Source organism: Nannospalax galili, unplaced genomic scaffold (genome assembly GCF_000622305.1).
Source record: "Nannospalax galili isolate Female #2095 unplaced genomic scaffold, S.galili_v1.0 scaffold18, whole genome shotgun sequence".
In the NCBI taxonomy this organism is placed as follows: domain Eukaryota; kingdom Metazoa; phylum Chordata; class Mammalia; order Rodentia; family Spalacidae; genus Nannospalax; species Nannospalax galili.
The window spans coordinates 11,050,842-11,065,577 of NW_008346548.1; the positions used below are offsets into that span (position 1 = coordinate 11,050,842).

At 43.0% G+C, this 14,736-nt stretch overlaps 1 protein-coding gene across 2 annotated transcripts in view; it reads right to left on the reverse strand.

Annotated features, from left to right (window-relative positions):
• Window positions 1-14,736, reverse strand: part of Mylk (myosin light chain kinase) — a 302,239-nt gene that overhangs the window by 190,515 nt on the left and 96,988 nt on the right. For both annotated transcript variants that reach the window (XM_017800557.2, XM_029568164.1), the window contains exon 2: window positions 11,055-11,222. In XM_017800557.2, the coding sequence (XP_017656046.1) occupies window positions 11,055-11,219 (165 nt within the window). In that variant the 5' untranslated portion in view covers window positions 11,220-11,222. The remainder of the gene's footprint in view (window positions 1-11,054; window positions 11,223-14,736) is intronic.

A 14,736-nucleotide genomic window follows, 5' to 3' on the forward strand; every position in this document is an offset into this window, starting at 1 on the left:
AGGTATACGAGCACTTGAAAGGTATTTAGATGTCTATTTGTTTAGTTTGCCAGCAGCATTGTGTAATGCATTGTGATGTAGTTACATGTTTTACCACATCTGAATGTTGTCTATAATTTCTTTCAGTGTAAACTTTGTACTTGTCTTTGATCATTTATCACATAGGATCTGGACACTGAACTCAGCTGTACCAAGTATTTTTACAGGCATTTTATTATGCTTTAAAAATTACTGAAGTAATTTCAATCTACTGTGAACAAAAACTCCAGCAATAAGAATATGTGTCAAGTAAAAGTCGAGGGTATAAATTAACAAAAAGATTCTTTCCCTCTTAATCTTCCTCCTTTCCTGAAAAGGTATCACTTCCTAAATACAACCTTCAAAATCATCTTTCTATTTTTATTGTCAGTTTCATAATTAAGTATAATATTCTCTGGGTGTGATGAATAGTGTAACTGTCAGCTTGCCACAATCTAGCATCACCTGGGAGATGGGCCTCTGGGTATGTCTGTTGGACATTATCTTGATTGTGTTCTTTGATGTGGGAAGAACAGCCTATTGTGGGTGGCAAAGTTCCTTGGCTGGGGCTCTGAATTGTTCATGGAGAAAGAGAGCTAAGTAGCAGCATGCATTCAGGGCCATCTGATTCTTGAGAGTGAGTATGGATGTGATTGGACCAACTGCTCCAAGCACCTGCCACCTTGACTTTCCCACTGTTATGGACTGAGCCCTTGAATACTGACCCAAAATAAAACATCTCTCTCTTTCCCTTAAGTATTTTTATCACAGTAACAGAAAAAGAAATCATCAATATTTGGTCTATTTCTTTTTAAATTTATTTTAACTAATACATAAAATATGAAAAATTACATGAATTAATATGGTACCATGTAATTTTCAATACATGTACACACTGTATACTTTTTAAATCAGTTAAACACATCTATCTATCTCTTTAAACATTTGTCATTTCTTAACCAGGCATGGTGGCACACACCTTTAATCCCAGCACTCAGGAAGCAGAAGCAGGCAGATCTCTGTGAGTTCCAGGCCACTTGGTCTACATAGTGAGTTCTAGGCCAGCTGGGGCTACAGGGAGACCCTGTCTCAAACAACAACAACAACAACAACAACAACAACAACAATTGATCATTTCTTGGACTAAAGAGATGGTTAGTGGTTAAAAGCACTGGCTGCTCTTGCAGAAGACCTGGTTTGGGTTCCCAGCACCCACATAGCACATAAAATAAAAATAAATAAATAAACAAATATTGGTCATTTCTTTGTGGTAAGAACCTTCAAAATCCTTTAGCTTTCCGAAATACACAATATACTGTTGTTATTTGTCACCCACCTGTGCAATAGTATCCAGAGCTCCTTCCTCCTAGCTAGCTAAAACCCATTGATCCACCATGCCATCCCTTCTCTACTCTCTCCAGCCTCTGGTAACCACCATGCTACCCTCAGCTTCCATGTGCCCATTTCCCAATGTTAAGAGAGCACTTGGTGGATTTCCACTATGAGTAATAAAGTATTTCCTTGACTTATGCTGCCTCCTTTTTGACAGTCCTGTTTTGATTTTTCAGATCTCTTATTGGGCATTTACAGCAGAATCACAACCTCAAATGCCTACAGAGACTGAGCAGGAAATCCCACTATGAAAATAGGCCTGGAGAAAAACCATCTTAGGCACTTCTCTGCTCATCTTCTGCTGGCCCGCTCAAATTTAGACACAGGGAAGGAAATGGCAAAGTCATAATTGGCAACAGACACTGGCCTTGGTATTAGGAGAAGGTTGGGAGTGGTAGAGATTGGAGCAACCTGGAAAAGACTGATTTGGACACAGCAGATAGCACCTGCTGAGCAAATACAGCACATGGAGATGTTGCCAGATCCCCTTGGTTAAGAAAAGTCCCCTCAAAATGAATTGTATTTGTAAACTTTCCATTTCCAACTCTTACCCTAAACTCTCTGGGAACGCCACTGCTGAAACATGAAAGGTCTCTGTGCCAAATCTGGCCCATGAATGGACCTTTGTTTACCCTGGCCATTACAGGTTTGTTTGTTTATTTGGGGGGGTGCAGTTTGCAATTCTCCTGTCTCAGCAACCCTAGGGCTGAGATCACAGGTACATGCTGCCTCACCCAGCTCCCATTATGTTTTTTAAGTGATATAATTAAGACTGTTTTCTGACCCTCATCTCCAATTGGATTCATTTCCCATTGTGTCCCTGTGCTTTTCCCTTCTTTCTTTTCCTGCCTCAGCCTTGCCATTCACTGTTGCTTTGCTTTGTCTTGCCCCAGCTTACAGAACTTATTTTCTGATCTGTGACTATAGCTAAGACTTTTGAACTGTGTTTTGAGCTGATAGCAATATCATATACAATGTTTCCCTCAAACAGCTTGTGGCCACTGATGAGCTGTTCACAGCCAATGACTAAAGAACTAGTTTCCAAATATAGGTGGCTATCCTGAGTCTTCCAAAACTCAAGCATAGGCCCATCCCCCTGAATGGGGGACTGACTACAAGCTCCATGTGGGGCAGTCTTCTGGTGGGTTTCACTCAAAAACAGACAACACACCTACATCTCTCCCTGTGACAAAAGAAGTAGATTTCTTTTTCCCCTGAGATACTAAGTAATATCTACACTAAGCTTTTATTTCCTGCACATGGATGGTTAGAAAATTGTCCTTCCTTTAATCATGACAATTTCTACCTGACAGTCTATTCCTAATCGCCAAATGCTCAACCTCAAATACATGGCTTTATCTTTGGAGTTCTTCCCTTGTATCTACTCTGATGGGCAGAGCTGATGTATCCTTCAGTAAAGCCCCGAGAAGATCTTACAACCACGAATGTCTTCTTCTCTTGAACTCGGTACAGTTCTGAATTCACTGTGTTTTGAACCTCTTTATATTCATTTGAATGGCATACTTGGAGGGGAAGGAATTACCACATCTATTCAATCTGCCATTTCAACCCTAAACTGGTCACCAACTGCTGACAGCTGTAGTTTCAGCAATACCTGCTCCACCATCCATTCTATTGCCGCAGGGACTCTGGCACCTGGACAATGTCTGCTAGCACCTGGAGCAGAAAGCTCATGGAATCTGGGGAAGAAACTCAAGCTGACTGAGATATGAGGCTAGCATTCCTCAGCACAGATGGAGGACAAAGTTCTCTCCTCAAGAGGCGACATGATCCTCTGGACAAAAATTATGCCTTAAGTAAATTCTCAAGAATTTAACATCTTATTTCTATTGTGAATGGTGCAGCTATTTTCAGTGTGTCTTTTAGCTTTGAGTCAGTAACACATAAGAGCTGAATTAAGCATAAGAATGCTATAGATGAGGTCTGTCCAATGTTTTCTGTGATGGTGGAAATGCTTAATAATTGTTGCTGTTTGACCTGGTAGCTATTAGCCTCACTCAACCACTGAGCACTCAAAATGTGACTAGTGTGGCCATGGAAATGAATTTTCAAGTTTATTTCATTTGAATGAACATTAATTAAAATTAAATAGACACATGTGGCTATCCTATTCAACAATGCAACTCTAGACATTAAACAACTCACCTGCATTAAAGAAGCAAAAGATAATAAACACTAATGGACACAATTGTAAATGGATAAGGAGTGAAACAAAGTCATATGTATTATTATGGAAATTCAGAGGGAGCAACTGAGGGTAAGAAAGCTCATGATCAGATCCATGAGGTGCATCCATCTGCTAATGTGGAAAAAGAATGCCAAATGGGGCTAAGGAAGGACAGCAAGCTGCAGATCAGAACACGCACATTGCGTGTATAAAAGGATGCTTAGATAAATGTCACATTTGCATAGCATTTCTGGAAGGATACCCAAACTGTTGATGGTAGCTACCTCTGAAAAGTGGAAGGGTCAAGGCAAAGAACTTTTAAATTATCTTGAAATTTCTATTTTATGTATTTATTTTAGTGGGGTTGGAGGGTAGGGGTGAGACTTGCCAGAGCACATGTGTGGAGGTCAGGGCACTGCTTGCCTAAGTCAGTTCTCTCCTTCTATCATGTGGGTCCCAGAGATTGAACTGAGGTGGTTAGGCTTGGCAACAAGTGCCTTTACTTGCTGAGCCATCTGAACAGCCCAACTTTTTGTTTTAAAAATAGTTTAGCATCTAAATCACTTGTTTTTTTTCTAGCGATGTTATAGGCAGAAAGATGATTCCTAAATGATACATTTCATATTTTTAAAAAAAATCTTTTCATGGCAGGAGTGGTGGTGTGTGCCTTTAATCCCAGGACTTGCGAGGCAGAGAAAGGCAGATCTCTGTGAGTTCAAGGCCAGCCTCATCTACATAGCGAGTTCCAGGCCAGCTGGAGCTACAGGGAGACCCTGTCTCAAAAAAACAAAACAAAACAAAACAAAAAAACCCTCTTCACTAAAAATATTGGGGGGGGGTACCATGTGGGATTTATTCCTTGTGAATGACATATTGAAAAGGCTAAAGTAGTCAAGTCTTTCTATGGTTATCATTCATGACTAAAAGTAGCCAAGTCTTTCTATGGTTATCATTCGTGATTGATCTTACATGATCAGCAGGAACATTCTACATTCTGTAACCATGTCTCTTACTCTTCTAAAATGCCTTAAAATATTACTTAAAGGAAGATATCTAAAGGAAGTAGAATTTAAATAATAAAATGGAGAGGAAATGAAAGCTCATCTTGATATAGGCACAGCCTGAGGGAAGAAAGAGAAGGAATGAGTGGGGAAGGGATGCCCGGAGCTGGGACGGGGGCAGCTCAGGGACAACTCCGATGCAAATGGGTGAAGGCTCAGACATGCCCTCACCCTGGTCTCCTCAGGGAAGCAAATATATACTGTGCACATAGTCATGTGGCAGGCACCATTCTACTCTTGAGGCCTAAAGATCAACAAGAAATAGCCACTGAGTTCAAAAAAGTAGATTAGATACATGGAAGGAAGAGACAGCCTCAAATTGTGCAGAGCACAAAGACCTAGATGCGAAAGCTCTGGCACATCACTTCTTGGTGTCACTAGGGTTCCTTGTCTGGCCCCATCAGTCACAGCAGTGCTAGTTCCCCTCCTATCACACTACCCATATCCCCAATAGTAAATCTTTTATTAACCTTCTTCAAACATCTTGCTACACATGGTGACTGCTACTGTTTAAGTGTATACACCTTTCTGAACCACAATACTAAGACTCCTGAGGACCAGCTCAGGCCAAGGTACTTCCTTTAAATCACTTGTGGTTTGAATACAGTGGCTATGCACCTCTAAGTTGAATGGAAACTGGGAACAAGGCTTTGGGAGAAGGGTACTACTATGGTTAAAAACTAAGCAATTATTTCTATCTTCCCAGGCAGGTCTCATGCTCCCTCCCCACTCTCTACAGCTGAAGCAGAAGCTGTCTGGAAAAGGTCAGGGCAGCACTCTCCCAGAGGCCCACCTTAGTGAGCCCAAGGGCCTGGCTGAAAGCTTATTCTGGCTGTACTTCTCAGGAGGCCTTAAAACATCAGCTAGTCAGGTCTGTAGAACAGCATGGTTTTGTTTGTTTGTTGATAAGAATACATTCCAGGGCAGAGGGGAAGAAACCTTCAGTGACTTCAGTATTTATCCCACTACTGCTCTTTTCATACCTAACCCTGTGGTAGGAGGTATCCCACCAACACTTCAGCTGCCCACACAGGCCCCAGAACAGCCGGAGAAGTGTTTCCGTCAGTCCAACATGTTGGGACCCGGCTATGTTCACATGGAAACCCACCGTCCCACCCCCTCTACCACCACTGTGGAGGCTCAGCAAAGACTGCTGGAATGTGGGCAGTGGCGCCACCTGGGCATTGTCTCCCCACCCTCTGTATATCTTGCACTGGCTGCCTGTTGTAGGGGGTGAAGCTCCTCCTCGGTACATGAGTGAACAGCAGAATGACACACTCTGCCCTTTGATCATACCATGTGAGCCAAGCAATGACTCTTGTGGGAAGAGGCCCTTGCAGGCCTTGGAAGTGTGCTCAGGGTCATGTGGTAGGAAACTGACGGGTGCTGAGTACCCAGAAAGATGCCCTTCCCTATGGAGAGAATATGGCTGTGGGGAACAACAGGGACTTCTAGAGTGTGGGCTCAGGGTAGAGGCAGTGCCTATGTCTAAAGGTGGAACAAATGGGACAAGAAGACACATTTATGAATTTTTTAAAATAAAATCTCTCAAGCTTTGGGCATGTAGTGCCTCCCCCCTCCCCCATCAAATAAGCGAACAGGTATCTTTAGCCAAATAACAAGGCTCCAATTGGGCAACAGCAGCTCTGTTGAGACATGACTTCTCCATTTAGCTCCAATGAGCGAGCCTTTTTTCCATAGGGTCCCAGCCAGGGAGGAATGACTTCTGAAATGTCTTACTACAGGGCCATATTAAACTCAGAATAAGACAACCTTTGGAAAGGAACTAAAACAGCTTCTAGTCCATCCCTATGCTGGGTCTTCTGCCCTGTGCATTCCCATGAGGGAAACTGCATCTCTCCAGGGCAGAGGGGAAAATTTTTTTTGTCAGTTAGTATCTAGATTCTTTGTAAGATTTCTATGTGTGAATAATCATAGCTAAAGATCTTATCTTTGAAGGTCTACGTCTTAGGATTTTGTCTCTTAGCCTCTAGTCCTCCACAGCTGTTCCACCTCCAACCAACCTTCAGTGTGCTGACTTTTTGCCTCGTGGTTTTAAAATAGCTATAACAGCTAAAATAGCTGAGCCACCAAGAATTACATTTATATTCAAGGCAGGAAGATGGACATGAGAGAACAGGTGATGTTCTTTTTTTTTCTTGTCTTACCTCTTTTTTTTGTTTTTTCTTTTAATCCTGAAAGGGACAGCCTTCCCAGAATCTCCCTAGATGATTTCAGCCCAAATGTGTCACTGGGCCACCCTGACCTGCAAAGGAAGCTCTAGAATGACCTTAAGTATTCAAATAGCAGGGCTAAGGGAAGTGGGAACCAGTTGCATGTTCCCTATTCAAAGTATCTGTCATGGGCCTTCTATTCAGGGTGGCAATTCTCAAGAGGGAGGGGGAAGTCTGCAGGGGTCCTCAGGCATCAGTAAGGAAGAGACTCTCCTGTGGTAGAACAGGAGGCTTCTAAGCTGAACTGAATGATAAATCTCAGAAAAGTACCACTTGGAAGAACTCCTGCAAGAGCCTAGTCCCAGGAAGGTTGATGTCCGGCAGGGACTATGAGGCAGACACAGGCCTGGTGCAGGAAGGGCACCTGGAGCAGGCTCTGTGTCCAGCCAGAGGACAGTGCTGCAGGCAGGGACCAGAGGCAGCCTTAGGGAACAGCTGGCACCCTGGCTGAGCACATGAGAGCCTGCATTCAGACCTCAGCTTTTCATAACAGCAGCTCCTGCTCAAAGCCATGGCATGCTGGGCAACACTGCCTCACTTTTTACTTCTGTGAGGGTACCAGGACAGGCATGTCCCAGGCCTAGCTTTACATCTGGTATCAACACAACCAATCTTCTCATCCTGGGGTCATTGGAGGTAGTCCTTCCCCAATACCAATGTCCCCATGTATTCCTGACTACTGTGACACATTTGCTGTGTTCATTTATAGAGCACCTTCTGTGACAGCTTCTCTTTCTGCAAGTAAGCCAGACACTATCTGAACATCCCTCTGGAACAGCCTTCTGTATACTCTATGTATCAGAACATGGCCAAGACAGTGTTCTGGGCTAATCCTGCTTAGGTGGCAAGTAACAATGCAGTCTGATTCATAAGGGGCACACAGTCCATGGGGAAGATGCAGAATCAAGTGTGGGAGGAAATTAGGTAACCGGGGGAGTGCCTTTGAAGGGGATATTGACCTCTAGCTCCTTCCTGTTTCTTTGCTTCTAGGTCACGAAGGGTGAGCAGCTTGTTTTACCACATACCCTGCCAGGAAGTTCTGCTTCTCCACAGGCCCAAAAGTAATTGGGCCAAGCAATCATGGCTGAAACGTCGGAAACTAGTCAAGATAAACCTTTGCCCTTTAAAGGTTGATTTTACTCAATTACTTTGTTACAGTGACCGAAAACCAACTAATACAACCTGGTAAGTACACCAAATGACAGTGAATTGATTAAATTTGTTTTGGGGGGGGTTATTATATTTTTTATTGAATTTTTGTGCATTTCATACAATACGTCTTAATCATCTTTATAGCCCATCCACACCCTTGCCCCCTTACTCCCTCTCCAAACTAGATTCCCTGTATTCTGTCATGTATGTTAAGGCCTATTGAGTCAAGTTTTTGTACCCAGATGTCCCTCGGGGCAAGTTCATCCACTGGAATCTAGTCAGCCTATATACAGTCATTTCCTTAAGGAAAATTTACTCTTCCTCACCTGCAATAATCAGTTGCCAATAGTTCCTCGTCTAAGGTTGAGGCCTGCTGCCCATTTCCCCAGTTCTATGCTGGGTTTTTGTCTGATTGAGTTTGCATGCTGACACCATTGCTGCAAGTTCATATGAGCAAGTTCCTGGGGGCCTGTAAAACTCTGTTTCCTTGTGTTCATGCACCAACCCTGGCTCTTACGATCTTTCCACCCCTTCTTCCACAATGATTCCTGAGTCATGGGTGGGTGAGCTTTTCAATATAAGAATCCTACCCAGGGACATGCACTCTGCAGTCTCTTATTCTCTACACCTCGGCCAGTAGTGGCCTTCTGTGTGTATCACACTCTGTTGTATGAGGAAGCTTCACTGGTAAGAATTGAAGGCTGCATTAGTATCCCCTCTACCCTCTGAGCCTTAGGTGTAGACGTTCTACTGTAGATGTGTCACTTAGGGCTGAGCATCTCTCAGACACATATTCGCTGTGTATGAATGACCAGTTGTGGAACTCTGTAAAGACTGGCACAACAAACTATACTGGGGCAGTAGTGGCACTTTTATCTAGAGGGTAACCAACAGCTATCTAATTGAACTTAAAGCCCTCTCAATGCGAGGGAACTCGTGGGTGGCACTGTAAGCCTAGCCAAGTACACCTGACTGGAGAGGTCATAGATTCTAGAGAAAACCCTATTATCTGTCATATCTCTAGACAAATGTAATTTCTTACTGTATGCTAAATATGGATCCTTATATTTATAGACATGTATACCATTCACTACTCATCAAAGAAGCTTCTTTTTTGCAACAGATAGACTATTACAGAGTTCCAAAATGATTAAATTTGTATTATGAGCATCGCAACTCAGCAAAAAAAGTATTGTATTACTATATTTTTTGACATCATGAAGTACTTTTAATGCTTAGTCTCTGTTCTTCTCAACCCCTTATAGACCAGAAACAACTAGTAGCTTTTTCTCAAAAAAGAAAACCTTAGCCTCGTGGAAGGTATGAGAACATGGGTGTGTAAAGCACTGGGCCAGTGTTCATTTCCCGAAGGGTCCAAATCACACACCTAAAAGACATGACTTCTTCAGACTCAAAGGCAGCAGCAGAGGCCAAGGTGCTGGGCTATGAAAAACTGAGCTGCTCCTTCACCCCACGTTTGTCTGAGTTAAGGAAGGAGCTTGACTCTCAGAAGCAGTGTGGCAAGAGGTAGGGAGGATCGGATAAGACCAGTTTTGCCAAATAAGGCATTTCTTAAATGTTTTTAAAATTGATAGTGTGTATAATCCAGCATTTTATAAGTACATTCATAGACTTGTGAAACCACCACAATCTAATATCAGAACATTTTCATCACCCCAACAGGGACTTTGCCCACTGACAGTCACTTCCCATCCCTTTCTCCTCCACCCCCTGGCAACAATTCAACTTCTGATATTCCTGTTCCAGACATGTATATAAATGGACTCATGCAGTTTGACTTTTTTCACTTAGCGTCATGATTCAATGCTGAGGTAGGAACCAGTACTTCCTTTCTACGGTCCCTTGAGCCATTTCTGAACTCCTAGGATTTCTTCCTGCTGTGGAGATGAGAGAATGGGGACTAGATTCAAGGCAACAAAAGACTGTTGATGGAGCTCGCAGATACCCCCTAACACTGTCCCCAAGACATAAAATACAACAATATTAGGTCAGAGTTATTAGCAAATGGTCCTGACTGGACAGGCCTCTACCTAGCACAGGATTCAGTGAGCTGGAGCTCTCCAGCCCATTTCCCAGACAGAAGCCCCAGCATATGCTCCAGTACTGCCACTTACACAAAGGTGTCATCAAAGAGCCATCTGCTGGACCTCTTTACAAGCTTCTAGAAGCTCACCCTTACAAAGTCACCAGGAAACATGAATTCCTCTCACTTCAGTCGTGAGCACTCACAGCAAAGCCTTTAAGCTTCCAAAGCATTTCCTGGGGTAGATCCCTTGTGATTGATCCCCAAACAAGCATTACCCACAACTCTCCATCATGTCCATGTGTACTTCCATGTAAAGTTGATTTGGTGCCCAGCCGCTTAACTAAAAGACATTCTGACTTGGTATATCACCTCCGCTGTTCTTACAGCTATCCTCCAATGTGCTCATCTCTGCTTATTTGACACAGGCAAGGACCTGTCACACATACTTTGAGAAGAAGACATGGAGGTCCCACAAGGGCAAGGGACCAAGATTCATTGACAAAAGGCGACGGTATGAAATCAAGGGTCCTATCTGGTCTCCCATCCCTCTAGATGGATACATGAGGTGGGATAATGGAACACCTTCCAGAGAAAATACAAGAGAAAAAAATCAGTCAATTTTCAGGGGCCCAGATTTTGAAGCATATATTTAAACCCAAGGTACATTCCTCCTGCTCCCAGGCCGTCTCTTCTGTCATTAAGGTAGCATAATGTATCCAGAACACACATAACAGCAAAACACCTCAGGATTGTCAAGTTACATAGCCCCCTCCCTTCCTGAGTCCCCCAATACAGACCAAAACCATAATCTAAGAAATAGAGGAATATGGTATACATTTAATTTATGTTAAGGTCTAAAGGAAGACTAGGCATTCTGAGATGCACAGTTGGCTGAGGACAAGATTGGAGGAGCAGTGGCCACTTCCATCCTTTCCAGCCTCCCATTCGACCACACTTCTTACCCTCCCTTCGAACTTGGCGGTGGCTCCTTCTTTAACGCAGAGGTTCCGAGGGGGCAGAATGAAAGCAGGAGCCTCAGTCAGGGGCGTGGAGCTGACCCTTGGAGAATCCACATTGAGGGAGGTTTTGGACACATGCGATGAGGCAACCAGCTTCACGTCCCCCATGGTCTGAAAAAGGAAGGAAAAGGAGCAGGTCAGACCTCACAGAGCACAGTACCTGCAGGTACTCTTACCCAGCTCTGTGGTGTGGGCTGATGGGAGCCCAGTCAGGTCACCATCTACCTGGAGCTCCACTCTGTGGCTTCTCCACAGAAGGTGCCAGGAAAGGCAGAGCCTCTCCTAGACTCCAGGTCCCAGGCCATGACTGCCATCTTAGTATCCTCAGAGAACTGTCATCTGTCTTCTGTTCCCTCTGGGAGAGCATAGCTCGGACAACACCAGGAAAACTGGTTGGCACAGAGGTTTCACAACAGGTTTCTGAATCCTGTGTTCATCAGTCACCACATGAAACACTAAGGTGGAAGTCACAGCTGCTTTTGCCTGAACTGTGAGAGCTCATGGGCTACAGAAAAATGAGATCCAAACTCCAAGAAAGGCAGGGTATTGCTGTTAATATGGCAAGGACCCAGGGGGGAGAAAGTGAGAGTTTGTCGTTGAATGAAGGGAAGGGTCAGGTCGGGGACTACAGGGTGGAAAGGCTCGAAGATCAAAGATCAGGGAAAGGAGGGAGTCACTGCAAGATTATCCAGGCTGACTTCTTCATTTATAACTAAGGTACAGAGAGGCCAAGTCACTTGTCCAAGGAGGCAGAGCAAAATAATGCCATCATTGGCAAGAATGCCTTGAGCCTGGCTTCCTGTCCAGGGCAGACATGGGGCTAGCTACAGCATGGGGCTGCAGGTTGGCAAGACTGGTTAGGACTAACAGGATGATGCAAAAAGGAATAATGGCTACCACTGAAGCACTACTCAACTTGTTTGAGTTGTTTCATAATTCCAACTTTGAAATATTTCAGGGTAAAAATTAGGAAATACCCATATGAAAACATAATAAATTGTCACTTATTGATGGACTGACCAGAGGGTTCAATGACTAAAAGGCACTTACCACCAAGCCTAACGACCTAGATTAGATCTCGGGTTCCCACATGCACAGTGAAAGGAGAAAGCTGTTCTCTAACCTTCATATGCACACAATGGTAGACACACACACACACACACACACACAATTAATAAGTAAAATGTAAGAAAAATCTAAATTATCATTTGCTGAGTGCTCGCTATGTCTCTAACACTGTGTAGAGTGCTTTATAAATGGCCTCAGGTTTTTTTTTTTACTTTATTATTTTATTTTGATTGACATAATAACTGCATACATTTATGGAGTACAGTATGATGTTTTATACATGTTATATTGTATTCTGATGAAATCAAGATAGTTAGCATATCTATCCCTTAAACATTTATTATTTCTTTGTGGTGATGAAATCCAGAATTTTTTCAGCAATTTTTTTAAAGCTTTAAATATTTATTTTTTAATTTTTACATGTATGAGTGTTTCGCCCGCATGTAGTTAAGTGCACCACATGCATACAAACCTGCAGAGGCCAGAAGAGGGCTTCGGATCCCCAGGAACTGGAGTTATAGATGGTTGTAAGCTGCCATGTGGGTGCTAGGACAGAACCCAAGTCAACTGGAAGAGCAACACGTGGTCCTAACTGCTGAGCCATCTCTCCAGCCCCCTTTTCCAGATGTATTTATCCGTATTTATCTTATATTTATCTCCTAGGGAATGCACATTGTAGTTGACCACAGCCTTCCCCCCACGTGGACTCTAGACCTTGCTTCTCCTATCTCAACTTCATGAAATGGACTCATCATTATGTAAATGAGAATGCTGAACTCAGACAAGTATAGTAACTTGCCTAGTTCACAGCTGAGTGTTGGAAGTGAGGGTGGAATCATGTTATGGAGTGCAAAGGAGAAGGCCAAAATACCCACAGTTCTATTACACAGGATAGCTCTATTTTGTGACTGTAGAAAAAAATACATTTTGCATAGTGGAGAAAGTAAACCATATAGAAATGTCTCCTTTTTTAGTCCTAATTTTTCTTAAAGTGGGAAAGATGCTTTTAAGAAATCTGATTTAAAGACTGGAGAGATGGCATAGTGGGTAAAAGCACTGAGTTTGAATCACAGCACCTATGTAAACAGCCAAGTGTGGCTTTGTGCACCTGTAACTCCAGTGCCAGGGTGGCAGAGACAGGAGGATGGCTGGGGTTTGCTGGACACCAGTCTAACTCCAGGTTCAGTGAAAGACACTGTCTCAAAGGAGTGAGGTGGAGAGTAATAGACCATGACAGCTGGTGTCCTCCTCTGATTTCTGCACGTGCGCACACAGATGCACACAACCTGCATACACACATGTGCACACACCACACACATACACCATTGTCACACACATATATTCTCTTTCTCTCTGTGTCTTTGTCTCTCTGTCTCCATCTCTGTCTCTGTCTCTCTCTCACACATGCACATACACACACACAGAGGGGAAAAAATAAAATGCTTAAAATATGGTGTCTGATTATCTCCCTATTATCAATCACTTGACAGCTTTGACATCTTTGATGATAACAAATACTGAGCGTATTTGTGAGCGTATTTGTGCAAGAATCTTCTGCCTGGCAAATCTGGCTTTCTCTTTCACTGATAAGGCCCTAGCTTTGCAAACAAAATTCCTTTCCAAATGAGAAGACTCAAAGGCTGGCCATAGTAGGTAATGATAAAAGCAAGCACTTAAGTCACTTTTCCTGTGTGCCAGGAACTGTACTAAGGACTCTGTAAATAAACAGTTCATATGCTCCTTACTACATACAATACTAAGTAACAGCTAATCTCATCATCCCATTTTAAGAGTCAAAAGCCTGTCCAAGGATTAGAAATGTCTCCAAAGTTAACACAGTAGGAGGCGGAGTTAGCACCTGAGCCCAGGTGCTTGCAGAACTGGCAGGTATGTGTCCCCTGGGTCCTCTTGCCTCCTGCAACAGTCAGAGTTGGCATAACAGTAAAAAGTTGAAAGCATGTAAAACAGTTGACATGCATGTAAAATTTTACATGTAAAATTAAGATTTTATATCTATTAAAAATATCATCTCAGCTCATACATCATCTTTTACCTTTGCACTGAGTGATGTTCTCGCCATCTAATCGGCAATATGGGGGAGTGGGGCAGCTGTTCAAGGGTAAGTGTTTTCTCAAGGGCATCCTTAAAGGTGTGCACTCTCTACTATGCCTTGATGTTGCTTACCTTACTGTGGTATCCTGGAGTTTAAAAGATCAAGTTAAGATACTGATGTAGGATTATTAATGCAAGTATTATACCGGTTTTTTCATGCTATAAAACTAAAGAATTTTCTCTTTGCAGTTTGAAAAGCTGTGACCACAGCTGTGACTTGCAGCCCACTGCCACTCAGGATGGGCTCTGCACTTTAAGCGGCTTTCTATTTTGTTTTGAAGGTTTCCACTGTGAACCTTCTTCTTTACAGATTTTGTTTGTTTTTTGAGAAAAAAAGTTTACTCTTCCAGCATTTAAAAAAATTAAAAGACAAAAAAGGAGGGTGGTTTAAAAGATGTTTTCTATCTCTGGGAAAAAAAGGAGCAGTGTTTGGCCATGTTCTTTT